Here is a 24,748-nt window from a genome sequence, read left to right as displayed (position 1 = left end):
CCAGAATGACGTCATATGTTGCGTCAGCCAGAGCCAACATGGCGGACGAGAAAAACACAAACATGAAATCCGACAAGAGTAAAGCTTGTTTTAATAGGTTTAAACAACTCGTAGATGGCGTTATGGAGGAAAAGGACCAACACGACGACGTACCTGAAAGCTGCACCACCGCGGAGTACTGCGACAAGTTACAGGCGTGGATGTGCCACTACTACACGGGCTATGTGACATGGCAGAGCTGGCTGGCGGCATCAGCCATGTCCTATCCCTGTGTCTTACAGTCCGTTAACGGGACGTCGACGGCGCATCTCGATTCTGCTTATCAGAGTTTGTTCACCAGTCCGCTCGGCTTTCCGTTGTCGGCCCCTGCAGCTTCCTCGGGCAGCCGCGCAGGTGACGCCGCAAGCGGGGCTGCAGTGCCGACCCAGCCCCGGGAGCTCCAGCAGGAGAATGGAAATGCACGGAGGCCAGGTAAAGATAATAATAATTATACTGAATATATTATTGCATTCAATAACAGCATATTTATGTGGATTAAACACTCCAAGACACAACAACGTCTTGCAATTGCATACCTTTTAAACTTTAATAGTAATATTGCAACACATATTACATTACAAATGTTTTGTCAAATTAAAAATCAATCCTTAAATATCTACTTGACTTATGATTAGAAATGTCCGATAATATCGGCCGATAAATGCTTTAAAATGTAATATCGGAAATGATCGGTATCGTTTTTATTTTTATTTTTTTAATTAAATCAACATAATAAACACAAGATACACTTACAATTAGTGCACCAACCCAAAAAACCTCCCTCCCCCATTTACACTCATTCACACAAAAGGGTTGTTTCTTTCTGTTATTAATATTCTGGTTCCTACATTATATATCAATATATATCAATACAGTCTGCAAGGGTTCCAGAAAACACAGAGTGAGATGTTCTACCTCTTGTGCGAAACACAAATGCATAAAATGACTTAACACATTAAAATGAACAGTGAACGTGAATGGAAGACCTGACGGATAAAATTTACGGGTGCGCATCATCGTAGTGTTCCTCTGGGTCATTGGATGTTTCGGCCTTTAACACTATACACCCTCTCCAGAGGCGGCCAGCTACAGGATGATCAGACCTTAGCTTGCGACCCAAGCCCAATTAGCCATAAAAGTCACCTTGTTGGCAGACCTATCAGGGAACTATGCATGGCAGGGGCGTCCGGTTCCCTGAGTCAGCTTAGTCTGACCGCATACCTCCTGCTGCACTAGTTGGGGGCCCAATTGGGGTCATTCCTCTTCAGCCAGAGCCACCGGCTGCTCTTTTCGGCTGCTTCAGATGCAGCTTTGATGGCTGTACGCAGGCACTGACCCCTGACTCCCAAGTCCCTCAGCAGTTTTGCGGTAGAGGTTCCCACAAAGCCTCTGCACCCAACCTCCACAGGGCGGACTTCAGTATTCCAGCCGCGATTTTGAGCTTCCGCGGCCAGCTCGGAATACCGAAAATATTTCCTCTCATATGCCTCCTCCATGGATTCCTCCCAGGGTACAGTGAGCTCAACAATGAAGGCCTTTTTGTGGGAAGTGGACCAGAGCACTAAGTCAGGCCTCAAAGTGGTAGTGGCGATCTCGCTGGGGAAAATCAGCTGTTTGCCAACATCTGCCAGCATATTCCAGTAGCGTGCTGGACACAGCTGACTTCTCTCTGACGGGTTAACGTTGCGCCCGGCAACTGTGACCCCTTCACGGACAAAGGTAGTTCTCCATGAGGTTTTAGATGGTGGTGGTAGTGCATTGATGTTGGATCGTTTTACCTCCAGTGTGGAAGCAAGACTCTTCACAATTTGGTTGTGGCGCCAAGTATATCGCCCCTGAGTGAGGCTGGTTTTGCAACCTGTGAGTATGTGTCAGAGGGAGGCTGGCTTAGTACAAAGGGCGCATGATGGATCTTCGCCAAACCACTGCTGGAGATTGGTTGGGGTCGGAAGGACATCGTAGGTAGCTCTGATGGCAAAGCTTAAGCTCCTTGCATCCATGGCCCATACATCCCTCCAGCTCAACTTCAGTCCGTAAGCACACATGATTGTGCGTGCTGCTGGTCCACTGATAGTACTAACCTTTAACAGTTAATTTTACTAATTTTCATTAATTACTAGTTTTTATGTAACTGTTTTTATATTGTTTTACTTTCTTCTTTATTCAAGAAAATGTTTTTAATGTATTATTTATTATTTATTATTTAATTAATTAATTTATTTTTTTAATTTATTTTAATCTATTTATCTTTTTTTTTTATTTAAAAAAAGGACCTTATCTTCACCATCCTGGTTGTCCAAATTAGGCATAATAATGTGTTCATTCCATGACTGTATATATCGGTATTGGTTGATATCGGTATCGGTTGATATGGGTATCAGTAATTAAAGAGTTCGACAATATCGGATATCGGCAAAAAGCCATTATCGGACATCCCTACTTATGATTTCAAATCAAGTTATGCATCAAATTGTACAGTGCAAAAATGACAATCATTTCCTACGGTGTTTTTTTTACAGCATGTTAAATTGAAAAAAACGTCCACTAAGGGACAAGCGGTAGGAAATGGATGGAATTGTACGGTAATATTCTGTCGACTGAGCTGCCAGTTTTTTTACCTTAAAATCTCTGGTGGTTGTTTTTACGGTGTATTGGTGTTAATGCAAAAATGGTACCACATGTTTTTACGTTAAAAAGCTGGCAGCTCAGTTACCAGAATATATTTTTTTTTAAAAGCAGTGGTACTGTTTTTCCATTTATAGTAGAATGTTGTAAAAACCACTGTGAATTTTACAGTACAATTTTGGCGATTCTAAAATCTTGAGTTTTTTTCCGTCTTTATCAAACAGTGGTACTGTTTTTCTATATACCGTAAAATGTAAGAAAAAAAAATACTGAATATGTTTTATATTAAAATCCTGTTGACTGAGTTGCCAGTTTTTTACTATAAAATCTACAGATTTCTTTTTTTATTAAAGTATACTGAAGAAAAAATATATAGTAATCAATTGCATAGGCAGATTCATATAATATTTGCTGTTACTTACAAGCGGCCATAACTGTGATGTGGCCCTCAATGAAAATGAGTTTAACACCCCTGCCCTAAGATCTACAGATTTATTAACACTTGTGGTGTTTTTGCAATAAGACCTGTCAGCTCTCTGGTTGTTGTTTCTACGGTGTATTGGTGTTATGGAAAAATGGTACCACATTTTTATGGTAAAAAAAGCTGGCAGCTCAGTTACCAGAATTAAAAAAGAAAAGCAGTGGTACGGTTTTTCCATTTACAGTCAAATGTTGCAAAAACCACTGTAAAATTTACATTAAAATTCTGTCAATTCTAAGCGCTGAGTTTTTCTATATACCGTAATATGTTGTAAGAAAAAAAAAGAATATATTTTATAGTAAAATCCTGTTGACTGAGTCGCCTTTTTTTTTTACTATAAAATCTACAGATTAATTTTTTTATTACAGTATACAGAAAATAAATTATAGTAATCAATTGCATAGGCAAATTCATATAGTATTTGCTGTTACAAGCGGCCACAACTGTGATGTGGCCCGCAATGAAAATGAGTTTAACACCCCTGCCCTAAGATCTACAGATTTATTATCACTTGTGGTGTTTTTGCAATAAGACCTGTCAGCTCTCTGGTTGTTGTTTCTACGGTGTATTGGTGTTAATGGAAAAATAGTACCACATTTTTTACGGTAAAAAAGCTGGCAGCTCAGTTAACAGAATAAAAAAAAAAAAAGCAGTGGTACTGTTTTTTCATTTACAGTAGAATGTTGTAAAAACCACTGTACAATTTTGGCGGTTCTAAGCTCTGAGTTTTTTTCCGTCTTTATCAAACAATGGTACTGTTTTTCTATATACCATAGGTTTTAAGAAAAAAAAAAAACCTGAATATATTTCATAGTAAAATCTTGTTGACTGAGTTGCCAGTTTTTTACTGTAAAATCTACAGATTTATTTTTATATTAAAGTATACAGAAGAAAAAAATATAGTTATCAATTGCATAAGCTAATTCATATGATATTTGCTGTTACAAGGGGCCATAACTGCGACGTGGCCCTCAATGAAAATGAGATTAACACCCCTGCCCTGCACATTTATTAACACTTGTGGTGTTTTTGCAATAAGACCTGTCAGCTGTCTGGTTGTTTTTTTTTTACGGTGTATTGGTGTTAGTGGACAAATGGTACCACATTTTTATGGTAAAAAAGCTGGCAGCTCAGTCACCAGAATTAAAAAAAAAAAAAAAAGCAGTGGTACGGTTTTTCCATTTACAGTAGAATGTTGTAAAAACCACTGTTAATTTTTAATTTTTTGCAATAAGACCCGTCAGCTCATCATGGAATTAAAGTGACGTTTCTGTTTCTCCATTCAGCAGGTCAAGAGTATACTATCCCATCACCTCTACAAAGACTTCTGGCTGAAATTGTGGACTTCCTCATATTGTTTGTCATAAAAGCGAGCATAATTATCAGTGTTATGCATATGACTGGAATCAAGTAAGCTTTCAATTTATTGCTTATGATGTGTGACAGTGTAAGGATGATTGACAATTGTTTGTGCCTGGCTTTTTTTTTTTTTTTACCAGGGATGTGTCCAAGTTTGCCTTGCATTTTATCGTGGATGAAATAGACGAGGAAACATCAATGGAGAAATTGATGCTGGTTGCTCTGTTCTACCCGATATTAGTGTGTTTTTATGAGGTGAGTACTCATGGCTATGAGGATGACAGACTCCCAATATTTTTGTCGTACAAAATTGCTGGGTCGCAATCACGCGACTAGAGGCACTTCCGGGTTCCAGGCGATAGTCTAGAGTCCCATTAGGCTACTGTTTATTTACCTGCATCAGTGCAGATTTAGGCATATTTTTAAAGGTTTAGAGGCAAATATACAAATGATTAGGGCTGGGCCAATAAATCGATATCAATATATATTGCGATAGGCGCATTATCAATATCACTATTATTATTATTGTTATTATAATCTACAATTCATGTCTGCAGTTGTTTTTATGGTGTCAATTTCATATTTTGTCTCATTATTTAAGGTTAAAGTTAAAGTACTAATGATTGTCACACACACACTAGGTGTGGCGAAATTATAGCTATAAATGTCCCTGTTGCTTAGCAATGTTTGCTAGTGATAACAAGACTCAATATATGCTGTTGAGCCTACGAAAGATTTATTCATTTAGTTTATTAAAGGCCTACTGAAATGATTTTTTTTTATTTAAACGGGGATAGCAGATCCATTCTATGTGTCATACTTGATCATTTCGCGATATTGCCATATTTTTGCTGAAAGGATTTAGTAGAGAACATCGACGATAAAGTTCGCAACTTTTGGTCGCTGATAAAAAAAGCCTTGCCTGTACCGGAAGTAGCGTGACGTCACAGGTTGAAGGGCTCCTCACATTTCCCCATTGTTTACACCAGCAGCGAGAGCGATTCGGACCGAGAAAGCGACGATTACCCCATTAATTTGAGCGAGGATGAAAGATTTGTGGATGAGGAACGTGAGAGTGAAGGACTAGAGTGCAGTGCAGGATGTATCTTTTTTCGCTCTGACCGTAACTTAGGTACAAGGGCTCATTGGATTCCACACTTTCTCCTTTTTCTATTGTGGATCACGGATTTGTATTTTAAACCACCTCGGATACTATATCCTCTTGAAAATGAGAGACGAGAACGCGAAATGGACATTCACAGTGACTTTTATCTCCACGACAATACATCGGCGAAGCACTTTAGCTACGGAGCTAACGTGATAGCATCGGGCTTAACTGCAGATAGAAACAAAAGAAATAAACCCCTGACTGGAAGGATAGACAGAAAATCAACAATACTATTAAACTATTAAAGATTAAAAGATTGGACCTGTAACTACACGGTTAATGCTTTCCAGCCTGGCGAAGCTTAACAATGCTGTTGCTAACGACGCCATTGAAGCTAACTTAGCTACGGGACCTCACAGAACTATGCTAAAAACATTAGCTATCCACTTACGCCAGCCAGCCCTCATCTGCTCATCAACACCCGTGCTCACCTGCGTTCCAGCGATCGACGGAGCGCCGAAGGACTTCACCCGATCATCGATGCGGTCGGCGGCTAGCGTCGGATAGCGCGTCTGCTATCCAAGTCAAAGTCCTCCTGATTGTGTTGCTGCAGCCAGCCGCTAATACACCGATCCCACCTACAGATTTCTTCTTTGCAGTTTTCATTGTTCATTAAACAAATTGCAAAAGATTCACCAACACAGATGTCCAGAATACTGTGGAATTTTGCGATGAAAACAGAGCTTTTTGTATTGGATACAATGGTGTCCGAATACTTCCGTTTCAACCATTGACGTCACGCGCATACGTCATCATACATAGACGTTTTCAACCGGAGGTTTCGCGGGAAATTTAAAATTGCACTTTATAAGTTAACCCGGGCGTATTGGCATGTGTTGCAATGTTAAGATTTCATCATTGATATATAAACTATCAAACTGCGTGGTCGGTAGTAGTGGGTTTCAGTAGGCCTTTAATACTATTAAGGATATTTTCTTGAGGCTAACAAATAGCGTCAAAGACATTGGACAAAGAAAATACGGTGTATTGGACCAACAATAACAATATTTATTAGTAGGACTTAACATGACGTTAGTTTATTTGCACAACCAGGTCTTCGTAGTTATATTTAAGCATAGCAACCACAAAAGAACGTACGTACGTACGTTTAGTTCTGCTCTCAAACACTACTAATATAGTAGACAATAAACTCGATTGCATCACAGAAAGGTTCTTGAACAAATCCAATGTTCAAACAAACATTTTACAAAGTGATCGCTGCAGAACAGACACAAGCATGGTCCGATTGTATTCCACAAGATAATGAAAATTATATTTTAGGAGCCATTTCCTTCGATGCGCCTTCGTTTTGTTCCTTGATTTTATTGCCTTTATGAACCACTTCTTTTGGCACTTATATGTAAGCTCTTCCTTTTCTCTCTATTTGAACAATTGCAACACCCAAGAAGAGAACAGCAATACAGAATTTTGTGCTCAAACTCTACGCTCACGCTCAATAATGGAAATATAAATAATCAATTCCAGGATCGAATTATTATTATCATGTTTTAAGTGGTAACCAGCTTTTTGTGGCGCTAAACAAGATTTTGTGTGTGGTCCTGTTTTGGTATTTAAAGGGGAGCTGCACTTCTTTTGGAATTTTGCCTATCAATCACAGTCCTGATGTATGTCTTTTATTTATGCATTTTGAACTAGTAAATAAGCGCTAGCAAAAGTCAGCTAACAATAAAAATAAATGGATTTGCTCTATTCCGCCTATAATGCCCTCTAAAAAACATCCAAAAACCTTCAACGTTTGAAATACATGCTGTAAGTATTCACATTCCTAATAATATGTCAGGGTATCCCTGAGATTGCCAAAATATCTGTGGCAGTGGGGGCATGGTCAGTTGCGTGGTCATTATGACATCATCACATTATTTGATATGATGCATATATTTTCTTTAATTGCTTATATTCTTTTTCCCGTAAGTGAAAACTTGTGGTGGTCAACCAAGCCAAGATGGCTGTTGTACAGTAAGCAGCGCGCAAACTATCAGAGTACAAAAAAGGCTTAAATCGTCTTGTAAAAAGCAGATACGAGCAAAAAATCAATCAATGCAATGGAATAGATCCCTGTACTTTATTAAAAAAAGATTTGTATTAAAAAAAGATTTGTCAAGTGATATGGATTATACGTTTGTTGCGTTCTCAGACGTCATTCTACACGACAAAACAGATAATTACTTGGAAAAGCGCGGAGACCTACAATTGCTTTGTGTGTGGCTGGGTCAAGCAAATCGGTATCAACAATAAATATGCATCGTTTTTCCTCGGGTAAGATTGCATTTCATGATTTAACTTCGCGTCTACTGATTTTTGTTGCTGTTGCACGCGCTATTTTAAAAGTAGCGTGTTTATCTTTATCAAAATATAACTAACTGTAGATGTCAACGTGTATGTGCCGAAAGCTTCATTCATGATTGTTGCCTTTGGTAAAAGCTGAACTCTTTTAGGTTTTGCTCACATTTTCTTTCTTTTATCTAGACTTGCCGAGTTGGTGCTTTTCGAAACACTCGTAGCAAACATGTCTTTAAGAAATACAAATAATATCAAAAATAATGCTTAAATGGGGAATAATAAACTTTAAAAGTACATCAAACAAAACTTTAATGAAGTGGTCACTGCAAACTTGTGTATTCTTCGACTCTGCTTCCTTGGACTGGAGTGTGAGCTGATTTTCTCGTTGTGCACTCTTCTTCTCTTTTTAATTACGTCTCGAGGAACTCTGAAGAAACATTTATCCTCTGAGCAATTTGAACGATTCGTACAGCCGAAAAGAACACAAGCAGAGGGCATTTTTTATTTGAGAAAGGCTAAATACCCATTGAGAACAGAGCTAGTTTAACCACCACACACATTTAATAAGCGGGACGTGAGCCAAACATGACATCAGTCAAATCCAAGCAATTGGGCAAAAAAAATGTATACATGCATTTAAAACAAATCTGTTATTAATAATTATACTATTAACCTATATTTGTTCTTACATTATATTGTTTTGCTCTATTTTCAATTGTTGCTGTTTATTGTACAATGTACACTGTTGAGAATTTTTTTCTAGAGAGTTCTTCAATCCTTTTATTCATTCTTTTTTATTAACAACGACTAGCAACAAGTATACCATCTCTTTCGGGTGTTATTGTAGACTGTATTTATGTTTTTAGAGACTATTTACTTCTGTCTCTCCATGTCCGTGACAAAAAGCGGGATGCAGAGCCTGACGTCATACTTGCTTCGCACGGCTGGGAGCCTTTCTCTACCTAAAATATGATCTGTCAGCTTATATTTTGAAGATCGCTGTCCGCAGGTATATCTCGGGTACAATAAAGTACGTCCACAATGCGGACATGCTGCCTAGGCTCCAGACAACCCCGTGCGTACAGTTTACGTCATCGCAACATTTGGTTTCTGCAGCGCTGTTCCGCTGATCAAAGTCTTTTTTGGGCGGCCAAATTTTCGGTGCATCACGAATCAATGGTGCGCAAACTATGAACTATATATATATTCATTCATACTGTAACTAGCTGCTGGTGTTAAAGTGTATGCTAGTGTGTTACGATGCTCATTTTTCCCATGGTCTGTGAACCCACCGTTTCGACGGCGAATGAGGAAGTGTTGTATGTCTCAGAGTGAAGCACGAAGTGTGTGCTTGGGAAGAAATACTTGTTGGAATTGGGCCGGTTGTTAACGTAAGATTGGCAAAAGAGCGTCTGACTTTGTGTGTCTTCCACACAATCACCCATCCACCCATTTTCTACCGCTTGTCCCTTTCGGGGTCACAGGGGGTGCCGGAGCCTATCTCTGCTGCATTCGGGCGGTAGGCGGAGTACACCCTGGAAATGTCGCCACCTCATCGCAGGGCCAACACAGATAGACAGACAACATTCACACTAGGGCCAATTTAGTGTTGCCAGGTGCATGTCTTTGGAAGTGGGAGGAAGCCGGAGTACCCGGAGGGAACCCACGCAGTCAAGGGGAAAACATGCAAACTCCACACAGAAATATCCCGAACCCAGGATCAAACCCAGGACCTTCGTATTGTGAGGCGCACGCACTAGCCCCTGTACCACCGTGCTGCCCACAATACATTATATTATTTCAATTTGTTTTCACGTAAAAAAAACCCCACATTTTTAAGGTGTGGCGGCTAATATGTTGCCGTGGTGTACCACCACAATCAAATACATTAAGGGGAAACCCTGCATGTAATATTTCTATATTTTGCTAATTTTAAGCATACAGTGGTGCAATAATTTCACAGATGCATCACAACGTTCGCTATTTCCTTCAACAACAACTACTCCTAATCGTGGCAGGCCTCATGAGAGACAACAACGTCTACTTTGGATCCAAAACCTTATATTTTTTAGCATGAATATAAGGAGGATGAGCAGCAGGTTTTAGTAAGTGAGTGATAAGCAGATCCAGCTAGTAGCATTATTGCCAAGTTCTAAAAAAGAAATACAAACTATGATCATAATAATCAATCACTTACTGTACAATGTCTGCTTTCACTGGGATGCAGACGAGTTGGATGTTTATATCTTCCCGTTTAGTTTAAGAATTCATCGCATTGAAACTGAGAGCTACTTCATGGGTACTGAGTCATATGAAGGGCTAACAGTTTGATACGCTTTTCTGAAATAAACGTTTTCCCAGTTTGCCTTTAATTATACACTAATGATGATTAATGATACTCATCTGTATAAAGACACTGATCAAATTAATGATTTCTCACAATGATCAACAATGACAACAAGGTGGGAAACATTAATATTAAAAACGTTATTAATCTTAGTAATATGTTACATTTTCAGATGATCCCTTACATCACTATATTTTATCGGTAAAACGTTCCATTTGCAATAGCCACTAACAAATCCTTTTTAACAAACCATGAACTCTGTTGCACCATGTTCCAAAAAGTTATCAATTATGTAATGTTAAAGAAAAATCAACTTACATATTTTTGAATACACCTTGTCACATTTTGAACTAATGACCAAATCAACAGCTGCGCTGTACTGCTTCTGTTCACGGACTCGGCGCGCTAAATGCTAAACCACCTGAACCTTTCCAGATCCCGGTCCAGCTGACAGGCCAAGTTACCAGACATAGCTGACACTCGTCTAGCCATCGTAGCTGCCTTCATTTGGACATCGGAGAGAGTGGAGATTATATCGGTTCCATTTTCCTCGTCTTTAAGTACAGTGTTAGGAATTATAGTCATTGCTTCTTTGACAACTTCTCCGACTTAAAATGCCTTCTTTTTTTCATCAGAAAATATGTAGCTCTAAAACGAGGCTTCAGTTGCTTTTTGAGACTGTTTTGCCGGTTTCGTGAAAAATACTTTTGCTTACCCGACCTTTTGAACAACAGTAGGTCAGACATAACCTAAACTTAAATATAAAAAAATGTACAATGACCATATTTTTAAAATCTGTATAATTACACGTGTGATTAAAAAAAGAATTACTGCAGAATAAAATTACATTTTAGACGCAGCTCACTAGTGAGTTGTGCTATTTTTAGAACAGGCGTGCGGGCGACTCATGTGGTCCTTGGGGACGACCTGGTACTCACGGGCACTGTGTTGGTGACCCCTGATTTTTTCATCCTAATTGTCACACAGGTAAAAAAAAACCCCGAAACAAGCGTCTTCGTGTTTTTCTCGCCAACTCCGGGTATAAGTTGAACATCAAAGTTGACCAACTTCTCGGTTTATGGCCACATATTTCTACTATCCAGATGAGGCATGATTTACAATCTAAAATTAACTTTTACCAACGCAGAGGCAATGCAGCAGCTCACCAGCTCAGTATGTCATCCATCCATTCATTTTCTACCGCTTGTCCCTTTTTGGGGTTGCGGGGGGTGCTGGAGCCTATCTCAGCTGCATTCGGGCGGAAGGCGGGGTACACCCTGGACAAGTCGCCACCTCATCGCAGCTCAATATGTCAATACCTGCATGAACTAGTTACCTCTTTATGACCACCGCGCCACTAAAAGTAGTTCCTCTGCCGTTAGTGTTTTTATTAGCAATACCGCGGCGCTAATACTTGGTTATTATTCAGGTCACAATATGTAAATGGTTTATTGTTAGTGCTTTTTAGATGTTTTTAGAGGGCTTTTTGGCCAATCCTGAGCATCCTTCTATATGGCTCAGAATGTTGGAAAACCACTTCATCCATTTTGTCGCATCCTTAGGATATTCTGGCCAAACACCATTTCAAATGAAAAACTCTGGGAAGTCTTGAAATATCTTGAGTTGCATTGCATGTAATTTTTGGTAAAAAAAGAACCTTTGCTCAATATTTAAATTTTTTTGAGTTTCACCTGTATGTTTTCTTGTCTTACATAGAGATTGTGAATGATAGGCAAACTTCCAGGAAAGGGCCATCCACCTTTAATATTACCAATGAACAAAAATGCTGTTAAAGTATGTTTATAATTAGATATTAGGAAATAATGTGTTATTAATATTGCACAATTTGTGTAAATAATTGTATTTACTGTAAATAATCACATATAAACAATAAACAAAAAAGACAAGTGACAACTACAATTCAATTCAATCCAATATGTTCAATAGTCATGTGTTTATATTCCAGATAATGTCCAAAGTTCATCATCATCATCATCATCAGCCGTTGTCAGTCCACTGCTGGACGAAAGCCTCAGCATGTTTCTGCCATAGTGAACGATCTCTCTTGGCGTACTCTTCATGCTGGTTATTAGCCTACACCTTCCACGCTGGCTTGGTGCGGGTTGGAAGGGGTATTTTATATCAGAGATCCTTCTCCTAGACTAATTGCCTTACTGGGCTGTTGAACTTAGTCTGTTCTGTTGGTTGTCCGCGCCCCAATTACCCAGGGACCCGCTCAGCTTTACGGCGCTGACCGCCCGCCAGTCACAAGAGAAGGTGCAAACGGTTCTTTGTGTGCATTTTATAGACGTTAGTTGGGACTCACTAACCCCACACACAACCTCCCATCTCATGCCTGGATGTAGTTTAACGTCATACCCAGGACGCCCAAAGTTCATATGAAAAGGTAAAAAAATAAGTTGGTAGGTCCAAGGGGAAAGAAAAGTGTTTGAGGAACCCTATTCAAAACTGCTACTCCGCTTCGGAATTAATTGAAAAAGTAAACTCTAAAAAAACATATAACAATTGTTGTTTCGACTTATCTTTAGGGAAAAGATTCGGCTTTAATATAAACTTAAATAGTACAGTCATTTTTAAAATACGGCCGTTAATCTGTCACGATGACAACGTTATTTCTTTGGGATTTTAAATGAATGCAGCCCGTGATGCTGCAAAACTAAAACTATTACAAAGGACATGTTGATTCACTGCTGAATAAAAGTCCTTTCGCCAAGATCACGTGGCCCTTCTCGTGGTTCTGGCCCTAAACAACTATGATTTATGCCAGGGGCTGGCCTTGATGCCAACGTTCTCAGCTGCCATACAAGTGTAAAAATAAGTTGACAACAAGTCACTGTACCCTAATATTGAGTGATGCTATTATTTCTGTGGGCATAGTCAGTTGCTTTTTCCTTTTCTAATCATGCGCTACCATTTCCTTGCAGATTGTGTGTATTTGGGGACCAGGAGGAGCCACTCCAGGAAAGTTCATTATTGGACTCCGAGTTGTGACGTGCGACTCATCAGTTCTGGTTCAGCCCAACCGGGTCCTTGTAGTGCCGGCGACTAATGTCTCTTTCTCGGCGTAAGTAGAAAATGTTTGTTGTTATTAACACAACTGGACATTCAGCCAAACTTGCGCAATTACGGTAAAATTTGGAACATGAAGAATGAAATTGCAAACATGTTGCTTAGCTTTGCTACTGGGCAAAGAACCTCCTCATTTTAAATGTATAGTAAGGCTAAATAAAATACCTAGCTAGTCTTTAATGATTCCCAATACATATTTTTTGTTAAATCCAATCTTTTTATGTACTCGGTCACATTGCAAAAAATGTGTGACTTTTATATGTGTTTAATGTGAACAGAATACTCTCTTGAAGGGACAGTATGTGGACAAAGCATGATAAATGCAAAGTTCTGATTGGTTTAGGTGTCCATCCCGGGGCATTTGTGGCAATTTCAAGAAGTCTGTGCAACTGGAGTTAATATTTATAATTACACATAGGAATCTAAAAAAGAAGAGGGTAATAATTTTTGCTATGGCTGTTTTGGGCTTGTTGCAGTCTGTACCATGACTCACTGTCGTGCCAAGACCAAAGTCTCATTTGTAAGCTGCTTTTTTTGCTGATGACGTAACTTTGATGTCTCACACGGCAGGCAGCCTTCAGTATCTTGTCAGCTGCTTTTCCCACACCTGACAATCATTATAAAGACAAACAAACTGGTCCAGAATGCACATTCCATTGTCCATCTATGGGTATTGTTGGGTTGCATATGACGTCACGTCCAGCCCATTGAATACGTGTGGTGGTCAAGCCAGCGTCTCTTCACAATATGTACTAAGCGCCATTTAGCCTTTTTCGAAGAAAAATGCCCTATAAGGGTGTTGTTTTCGACTGTACGAACTGTTAAAATCGCAAAAAGGATAACATTTCTTTAGAGTTCCTCGAGAGGTAATCATGAAGGGCGCAAAAGTGCAAGATTTTACGAAACGACGACGAGAAAAGTAGCACGCACTTTAGTCCAAGGAGCAGAGTCGAAGAATGCACAAGTTTGCAGTGATCACTTCGTTAAAGGTTTGTTTGATATACTTTTAACGTTTAGTGTTTCTCATTGAAGTATTTTCTTGATATTATTTGTATTTCTTAAAAGGCATTTTTGCTACGAGTGTTTCGTTAAGCACTAACTCGGAGAGTCTAAATAAAAGAAAGCAAATGTGAGTAAAACCTAAAATAATTAAACTTTTACGAAAGGAAGCAATCCTAAATGAAGCTTTCAGCACATACACAATATTGAGATTTATAGTTATATTTTGATGAAGACGGGAAAAAACATGTGTACTCGAAAACGGCGCATGCAACAAACATGGCTGTAGATGCGCAGTTAAATCATGAAATGCAACCTTACCCGAGTAAAACCGATGCATATTTATCCGGGAGAGGCTTGATACCAATTTCCTTGACCCAACCACACACAAATAATTTGTAGACCTCTATGCTTTTCCAAGTTTTCATCTGTTTTGTCGTGTAGAATGATATCTGGAGCACAAGATAGTTCAGCATGTCTGGGAACGCGACCGACGGATAATTCTTTATCACTCGACAAATCTTTTTTTGATAAAGTATAGGGATGTATTCTATTGCATAGTTAGATTTTTTGATTGTATCTGCTTTTTGCAGGAAGATCTAGGCCTCTTGCGTACTCAGATAGTTTACACCTTGGCTTGGTTGACCACCACTGGTTTTTACCTTCGGTCCAACATCTCAAGCTCACTGTCTATCGACAAGTAGGTTAACTGTAGGATTGCCAAGGCGGCAGCGGTCATGACACACCTGATACAGAGGGTCTAGAATACAGGTTTCCAACCTTTTTGACCTCGGGGCCCAACTTTTCTACTACAGAGGGCCCTGGAGCCCACTCAAATATTAACGCTGAATTAGAAATGTTACTCTTGATTTTATTTGTATTAAATAATTATATCTAACCTACTTACAGTTTTCAACCTTGTCAAATGATATGAAACCATGTGTTAATCACAAAGACTAATATTTTTTTTACCACATAAACCTTAGGCTTAGGTCAGGCTGATAAGAAAAAGAAGTACTTACCAAATACTGCATAAGAGGATACTCATAAATAACTGACGGAAAATACATGTACATATAATTATGTTGTGCTACACTAAAAAAAATGTAATAATGAATAGGTTTAACTGAACTGTCAATAAAATTAAAGTGCAAATTAAATTAGAGCTTTGCCATTTTAGTCATAATTTTAGCATTTAAGAAACTTCTCTATGACTTTAGCTCCAGACTTCTTCTGTTTGTTTGAAATTGTCATTACTGCCACAAGTGGTGGAAAAGTTCAAATGAAAATCATCGTAAAACCGTGATTGATAACTGCACTTTGCTAAACTAATTGACTGACTGGTGCCAGCTCAATAGCTTAAATGCTTACATGAAAACGAGACTCTAATGTATTTTCCCATAAAGAAACAACATACCCCAATCTAAACCTGTATAAACACATTAGTGTCTTAGCAACTAAGATATTCAATCAACCTACAGACTGATCTCGTATTCCTCTGATTTATACTCAGAGGAATACGAGACGGATGTGTTCAAGGACCGCTGAACAAGGGCTGCGTGATCATATGATCGTGATTGACGATTGTGATTAATTTGAGTTTGATTACGGTAATCAGCTGTCAGCATTTTACCTGGATCAAACACGGCGGAAATGTCTGTTAGAAGATAACAGTAGGGAAGCAACAATGCTTGGTATTATCCTGCACAGAACAATCCACCTTTATTGACCGTGATCCTATGTGTGTGAGTGTGTGTGTTTGTGTATGTGTCTGTTTTCGTGAAAGTGTTTGTGTCTGTGTGTATGCACAAATGATTAGAGACACACGTCTCTAATAATTATTAGAGACGTGTGTTCTTGTCTCTAATAAGGATTGGTAACGATTAGAGATGTCCGATAATGGCTTTTTTGCCGATATCCGATATTCCGATATTGTCCAACTCTTAATTACCGATTCCGATATCAACCGATACTGATATATACAGTTTTGGAATTAACACATTATTATGCCTAATTTTGTTGTGATGCCCCCCGCTGGATGCATTAAACAATGTAACAAGGTTTTCCAAAATAAATCAACTCAAGTTATGGAAAAAAATGCCAAAATGGGACTGCCATATTTATTATTGAAGTCACAAAGTGCATTATTTTTTTTAACATGCCTCAAAACAGCTTGGAATTTGGGGGGGAATGTAGTAGCGGGGGGCATATATTGTAGCGTCCCGGAAGAGTTAGTGCTGCAAGGGGTTCTGGGTATTTGTTCTGTTGTGTTTATGTTGTGTTACGGTGCGGATGTTCTCCCGAAATGTGTTTGTCATTCTTGTTTGGTGTGGGTTCACAGTGTACTGTTACATATTTGTAACATTGTTAAAGTTGTTTATACGGTGTGAGGTCAGTGTGACCTGTATGGCTGTTGAACAAATATCGATTGCATTCACTTGTGTGTGTGAAAAGTCGTAGATATTATGTGATTGGGCTGGCACGCAAAGGCAGTCCCTTTAAGGTTTATTGGCGCTCTGTACTTCTCTCTACGTCCGTGTACCACTCCGTACAGCGGCGTTTTAAAAAGTCATACATTTTACTTTTTGAAACCAATACCGATAATTTCCGATATTACATTTTAAAGCATTTAGGCAGCCCGATATTATCAGACATCTCTAGTAACGATAGGCAAAATTCCAAAAAAGTGCAGTTCCCCAGTACAAAACAATATTTAACACAATAAAAGCTTAACCATGAAACCAGATAAAATACAAAGACTAAAAGACTATTAGCGACTCATAAGAAATACTGTTTTTTCTAACAGTGTGTCTATTTATTTTAGTTAAGAAAAATAAGCACAACTTTGCCAAAAGATTTCAGTGTGTGTATAAGTTGTTTTTTTTCTTCACCTTCAAGAATACCGCGATAATGATAACCGTGGTATGAAGTTTTCATATTGTTAGATTCTGTTAATACGAAGACAAATCCACAAATCAGTTTAGTTGACTAATCTATTTGATGCTCATTCAGTGTCTGTGCTGTGACAATCACAGTTGTGTTGTCCAGCTCTCTAACATTGCTTCTCTGTCTTTCTTGACAGGTCAACTGTCCGAGCCTTGAGCAAGAACTTTTCAATCGCGTTCTTCTTCCCAGCTTTCATCACGCAGCTTTTCTTCCAGCACAACAGGACTGTGTACGACATGGTCGCTGGCACCATTGTCGTCAAGCGCTCCAGGGTCAGATGACCCCGACGAGCACCACAGCCTGCAAATGTGCACCGCAAGGAGTGTTAGGAACTAAATGTCACAACCTAAGTCTGGCTCAGCCGTTGTTGCGTCCTGGGCAGGGTCGGTGCATATGGGTAGGTCTGCAAGTGTCTCTTTGCCAAGTTTATGTCTCTTTTCAAATCTGGCGAGGGAATTAAAACACAATTGACCTCTTTTTAAATGCTCAGATGAGGGGTGAATGTGCTTTTAAGCTGTATGAAAGTCGCTAATCTATGTATTCTTAAGCACACATATTGATAAATTATAAATGGGTTATACTTGTATAGCGCTTTTCTACCTTCAAGGTACTCAAAGCACTTTAACACTATTTCCACATTCACCCATTCACACACTGATGGCGGGTGCTGCCATGCAAGGCCCTAACCACGACCCATCAGGAGCAAGGGTGAAGTGTCTTGCTCAAGGACACAACGGATGGCAGAAGCTGGGGATCGAATCAGGAACCCTTAAGTTGCTGGCACGGCTGCTCGGCCAACCGAGCCATGCCGTTTGATGTCAAACAGGACTAGGGATGGGTACTCAATCCTGGCCGTCCTACTTGGCAACAATTCACATAAAGCCCAACGGTGCCATATTTCGATACCCGGGTTGCACGTGACGTCACGGCCAGTTGCGGACTCGGTTGTCTCTTTGCACTTCGACACTTGGCGATCACTCCAGCAGCACTGAGAGCGGACTCAGTCAAACTACCAGTATGTAATGTTGCAATTTTCAACGGCATCAAAGTTATTGACTAAAAAAAACGCTCCAATGTAAGTAAAGTAAGGCTGCGCTCTTCCAATCCTAATATAAATTGGCTCTGCTTTTGACGATTTTACATGGCGATCTCAACACCTCCTAACTTGTTAATGGACACAACAACTAAGATGCAAGTTACAATCAAACAGCTGCTGCTTAATAAGAACAACAATTACAGTATTAACACTGGGGTGCAACAAAAAAACTAAATGCACCATAAACTACGCGACTGCCATCTAACGTCCTGGACTTGCAACAGTCATTGCAACATACTCAGAAATTGGATATAATCAGCACATTTGCAAATGTTGCAATACATATGTAATTTAATTATCAAAAACAATTAATATTTATTAACACAGACAAAGGTGCCGGTATAGATTCCTAGGTACCGGGAATTGGTAACACATCAATTCACATGTAAATGGTACTGTCACACCAAATTTCTTCCCCCTACAAAAACCTTCCTCCCCTCCTTTACTTCCGTGATCATGTTTCCTCTTACGTCATTGACAGCGATCGATAGCACTTCGGCTTTGACTGCCCGTCGCTGGAAGGATACTTCGTCTTTGACAGCTGTTGGAATCTGAAGAAATCGATTATTGTTTTTTTTTTGTACAGGCGCGAAAGAGGACGGTCGCATGCCGGTTAAGGACCCCCGGCAAATTTGTGATTTTATTGGACGCAGCCCCGGAAGTAAACGGGGGGTGGGGGGGTTTGTAGGGGGAAGAAATTTGGCGTGCCTAAACAAGACTGTAGTGGAGCTGTTCACATCCCCACACAAACATTCTTTAAATTAGTATTCCCCCCCCTCCTCAAAACATGTTCATATTGCAAAAATAGCTTTTTTTGTTGTTGTTTTTGCTCTCAAATGAAATGGGCACTACTGTTGCATTAAGTGAGGACTTAGTTTTGAGTTTGGTTCCCTCTAGTGTACATACGCCAGACATGCCCTTTGCATGCACAGTATACAAATGTATGAATAATATATATTAATCCCTTAGTATGATGTAGTGCAACAACCACAATATAGAACAAATTGTTCAATCAAGCCCACCCCCCAACTTGAGTGCTAAGTATCTTTGCAAATGTTTTTGTATTAGATCTCATTGAATTGTGCATATTAATGCGACTGTAAATATATGTTTCGCACTGATGTGAGGAGCATTAAAAGAGTGTTGCTATTTGGAGAGTGTGTGTGTTTGTGTGTAATCTGTTTGGTGCTTTGACATGTTCTCAACTTCTGGCTGCCATCCAGGAAGAGAAAATGTGCAGGAAGGAGATTTCAGTGAAGGGGTGCTGCTCATCATTCTAATTTATGACAGAGCTTTGTGTGTAAACCTCACTGTGCAATAAATCTGTACGTGAGTTAACAAAGTGCCACCAGCAATAATTCATGCGTAATCGTGAGAGTTCATAACACAAATGGGATGAAGCCAATGATCACGTGACTTGCTTTATTCAGAGACCACACACACTGACGTCATAGACAACCCTGCAGTCAATTAGACGTGTTATTATTGGAGCATGTATGGAAATGTCAAAAATACGTTGAATCCAAGATCCGACATTCATTACTTAGCTTTGTGTCCTATCAGCCAGCATTTCAACTCTCGCATCCGCCATCAGTGATCAAGCATCCATGCACCCAATACCTGGCATCGAGGTTCAAATATGTAGCATTTAACATGAGGTATCCAGCATCAAGTATCCAACATACAGTATTAAGCATGTATCAAATAGCATAAAGCATCAAAGTGTTGAACATTATCCAGCATGCTAATCATGCACAGTCATCAGTCCAAGGGCATGCGGCTCTTTAGTGGTGCCCGAGTGACTCCCTGGAGCATTTTAAAAAAAAAAAAGATTGAAAATGGAATAAAGATGGGGAAAATGTTTGTTTTAGTATGTTTTTGTTTGAGGACAAACATGACACAAACCTTCCCAATTGTTAGAAAGCCCACTGTTTAATACAGGGGTGTCCAAAGTGCGGCCCGGGGGCCATTTGAGGCCCGCAGGTAATTTTTTAATGGCCCCACGGCACATTCTAAAAATACGATGAAAAAAAAACAAAAAACATAAAAAGTGGTATAAAAGAGCAAACAGGTGAAATGTAACAAGAAAATGTTGCATTATTTACTCTAATAACACAAAGCTGCCATGCAGGCTGTTTCTTTCTTTAAAACATAATAATGAATCAAAATCAATGTTGTTATGAATTATTGACCTATTCAAGGCTCCATTTACTTCACATTAAATATTCCTCTTTGAGATATTTTGGGGGGAAAATGTTGCATATTTTTTGGTTGCCTAAAAGGGCCTAAAACGTACAAACAAAAAACAAAAACGACAATAAAACGTATAATTGACGGATAGATCTGAAGTTGATCTTGAGACTATTGTGGTAAAAGTTTAAAAAAATGTTGGATTTATTTTTTTAAACTTTACTGAGCAGTACCCTTTTGGATCCCCAATAATTTTAGTGGGACTCTTTTTTTTTTTAAGTGTCATTGCTCAAAAAAATAATGAATTGAAATCAATGTTGTTATGAGTTATTGACCTTTTTAAGACTCCAATTATTATATAATCTCAAATATTCCACTTTAAAATTTTATTGGGGGAAAATATTGCATATTTTGTGTTTTTTTCCATAAAAAAAACACAGTTTTCCTTGACAAAAATGGCATACAACTTAAATCTTTAAAAGCGTTATATTGACAGATAGACCTAATGTTGATCTAGAGATTTAAACCTTGAATAATAATAATAATACTAAATAATGACACATTTGTATTATTTTTTTTGACCAAAACCTTTTGGGGTCCCCGGGATCAAGTCTGAGTGGAGGCCTAAATGTATCTTTTTTATACATACAGGTATATTGTATTGGTTTTTAAAATAAAAAATATCAAAATTGCTTTGATTTTTCAGTGTGCGGACCTCAGTGGAAAAAGTTTGGACACCCCTGGTCTAATATGTGTGTGTGTGTATGCTTCACTGATGAGAGCATTTGGTAAACATCGTTTTGTCCTACTAATTTCGGCGGCTCTTGAACTCACCATAGTGTGGACTGTGACGCAACTGTTTGTTTACATGTAACATCTTCCACTCCTTCTTTGTCTCATTTTTGTCCACCAAAAGTTTTATGCTGTGTGTTACTGACTTGTTGGAATGCTAATCAGTTATCAGGCATATTTGGTCAGTGCATGACTGCAAGCTAATCAATGCTAACATGCTATTTCGGCTAGCTGTATGTACATATTTCATTATTATATCATTATGCCTCGTTTGTAGGTATATTTGAGCTCATTTAATATCTTATACTTATGTCCTCTGTGTATATAATTTTGTTTTGCATGTGTCATGACACATTATCTGTAGATAGATAGATAGGAGAGTGTCATGTCTGTAATTATGTTTTGTTTTAGTCATGTTTGGATTTGGTTTTGGACTTTTTGTGCACTTTTATTTGTCACCATAGCAACCATTAGTTTCACCTGGTTCACATTGTCATGTCACGCACCTGTTCACGGTTAGAGTCACGCACCTGTTTTCACTGATCATGTCACTATATAAGCTTTTCTGTTTCTGTTGTTCGTCCTGGCGACATCACATTCACTCCTGCCACTCTGTTCACGCTCATGATCCATGCTGTTCTTTTTCATGTCCTGTTCTGGTTCCAAGTAAGTTTTCTTTATTCAAGCCTTAGTTTGCAAGTTTGTTTTATGTCCTAGTTCTGCCTTTGTGCAAGTCTTTTGTTTTGTCATAGTCAAGTTTTTACCTCAACTGTGAGCGCCTTTTGTTTGTACCTTTTTTTAGTTTGAATTAAAATGTATTTAAATTCACGTCTCGCACGCGCCAATTTTCCGTTGCCTTCTGGGAGAACAAACCACGCCAAGGACCGAGTCGTGACAGTATGTCGCCAGCAGAAAAATTATCCCGCAAGAAAGTTGGACAGTTTGGATGAGGCTTCTTGGTAGGTGTTGCGCGCCATGGAGACCGAGACGCTGCACTTTTCCCCCAGGGAGCGCAGGGGGATGATGTGGGGGAATGGAGGCAAGCTGGTGCCGATCGGCGCGTCGTTCCCGTCCCGGAAGCGTCGCCAAGGACGAGGAAAGACTTCCGCGAGCCGGCAGGACACGCCACTCCCACAAGCCCCTCCCCCTCCGGGCGGAAGCAAGCAGCAGCCAACCCGGCTTCGCCCTGATGACGTCACAGACCAGGATTTTTTTTTCAATACTTTTTCTTTTGATCACTCACCTCCAGCAAAAGACTGTAAAAACATGATAAGACATTATCAGGACATGTTTTTACAAATTAAATCCTGTCAATCACAGTCACCCAGTTTTCATGCCCCGCCCCCCAAGACTCAAACCCCGCCCCCGTCACAAAATGTTTCTTTTTATCCACCCACAAAAGCCCAGGTGGGGGGGAAGGAAAGACATTTTGGACAATTTAGAGGGGAGGATTTAGCCCCCCTCCTGACCTCCCTCCACCCACCCCAAAAGACGGTTCCAGACCGCGGGGAGCGCGTCTGGGATCCACTCCTTGAGGGGGGGGCTAGGGCTGGGAAATGTTCAGGTGGGGTGGTTCAGCATCGCCATGCCAAGCCACAGCCTCCAGCTCGGCCACCACCACCTGTCTTTCGACCTGCCAAGCCACAGCCACCAGCACGGCCCCCACCACCAGTCTTTCGACCTGCCAAGCCACAGCCTCCAGCTAGGCCACCTCCACCAGCTCCACGCCAAGTTCCGCTACCTGCTCCACGCCGCCAAGTGCCGCCAGTCGCAGCTTCACGCCGCCAAGTGCCGCCAGTCGCAGCTTCACGCCGCCAAGTGTCGCCAGTCGCAGCTTCACGACGCCAAGTGCCGCCAGTCGCAGCTCCACGACACCAAGTGCCGCCAGTCGCAGCTCCACGACGCCAAGTGCCGCCAGTCGCAGCTCCACGACGCCAAGACCCCTCAAGCCAAGACCAAGTCCAAGACCCCTCAAGCCAAGACCAAGTCCAAGACCCCTCAAGCCAAGACCAAGTCCAAGACCCCTCACGCCAAGTCCAGGACCCCTCACGCCAAGTCCAAGACCCCTCACGCCAAGACCAAGACACACCACCCCAAGACACACCACCCAAAGACCAAGACTGCCAAGACCAACACCAAGACTGCCAAGACCAACACCAAGACTGCCAAGACCAACACCAAGACTGCCAAGACCAAGACCCACGCTGCCAGGACACGCCACGCCAAGCTTTTCCGCCCGACGCACCACGCCAAGCTTCGTCATCTGCGACTGCCACGTCGACGAAGCGCCTGCCTTCTCATCGGCCATGGATGTGGCCAGTCCATGGGCGTCCCCCACGCCAGGTACGCCGACCTCCTCGTCGGCCACGGATGTGGCCACTACCTGGTCGGCCGCCACGCCAAGTGCGCCCACCTCCCCGTCGGCCATGGATATGGCCATTCCCGGGTCGCCCACCTCGTCAGGTACAGCGGCGGTCTACGCGTCGCCGCCACCTGATCCTGCCCAGGTGGATTCGGGGACACCTGGTCTGGCGACCCACCGCCATGTCCCCCTCCCGCCCTCCCATGACTCTCGATCCTGCCTTGTTTTGTTTGTTTTGGACATCTGGGATCTGTCCGTAAGGGGGGGCTCTGTCATATCTGTGATTATGTTTTGTTTTAGTCATGTTCGGATTTGGTTTTGGACTTTTTGTGCACTTTTATTTGTCACCATAGCAACTATTAGTTTCACCTGGTTCACATTGTCATGTCACGCACCTGTTCACGGTTAGAGTCACGCACCTGTTTTCACTGATCATGTCACTATATAAGCTTTTCTGTTTCTGTTGTTCGTCCTGGCGACATCACATTCACTCCTGCCACTCTGTTCACGTTCATGATCCATGCTGTTCTTTTTCATGTCCTGTTCTGGTTCCAAGTAAGTTTTCTTTATTCAAGCCTTAGTTTGCAAGTTTGTTTTATGTCCTAGTTCTGCCTTTGTGCAAGTCTTTTGTTTTGTCATAGTCAAGTTTTTACCTCCACTGTGAGCGCCTTTTGTTTGTACCTTTTTTTAGTTTGAATTAAAATGTATTTAAATTCACGTCTCGCACGCGCCAATTTTCCGTTGCCTTCTGGGAGAACAAACCACACCAAGGACCGAGTCGTGACAGAGAGTTCCCTCAGGAAAATTAAAATTCCAGCAGCAGTGTACCGAATTAAGATAGAATTTTAAAAAGTAAATAATGGGGGTATGAATGGAAATAAAATTTAATATATAACAATGAGACTAGAAATAAAAAGTAACAATAAGAATACAAATATAACAGTAAAAATACG

General features: G+C 40.4%; 1 protein-coding gene across 2 annotated transcripts; it reads left to right on the top strand.

The window, feature by feature from the left end:
- Positions 1–18,637, top strand: LOC133660625 (protein FAM8A1-like). Of its 2 annotated transcripts, none has more exons than XM_062064192.1 (5): positions 1–471; positions 4,435–4,555; positions 4,645–4,759; positions 13,266–13,405; positions 17,492–18,637. In XM_062064192.1, the coding sequence occupies exons 1-5, from the start codon at positions 6–8 to the stop codon at positions 17,634–17,636; spliced, it is 987 nt and encodes a 328-aa protein (XP_061920176.1). In that variant the 5' UTR covers positions 1–5; the 3' UTR covers positions 17,637–18,637. The 2 variants fall into 2 exon arrangements, with proteins under 2 accessions (XP_061920176.1, XP_061920175.1); XM_062064191.1 differs by having other exon boundaries at positions 4,432–4,555.
- The last annotated feature ends 6,111 nt before the right edge of the window (positions 18,638–24,748 follow it).

This window comes from Entelurus aequoreus, linkage group LG11, assembly GCF_033978785.1.
Source record: "Entelurus aequoreus isolate RoL-2023_Sb linkage group LG11, RoL_Eaeq_v1.1, whole genome shotgun sequence".
Lineage (NCBI taxonomy): Eukaryota > Metazoa > Chordata > Actinopteri > Syngnathiformes > Syngnathidae > Entelurus > Entelurus aequoreus.
Note: the sequence above shows the minus strand (reverse complement) of the source record. Positions and strands in the feature narration are given on the sequence as shown.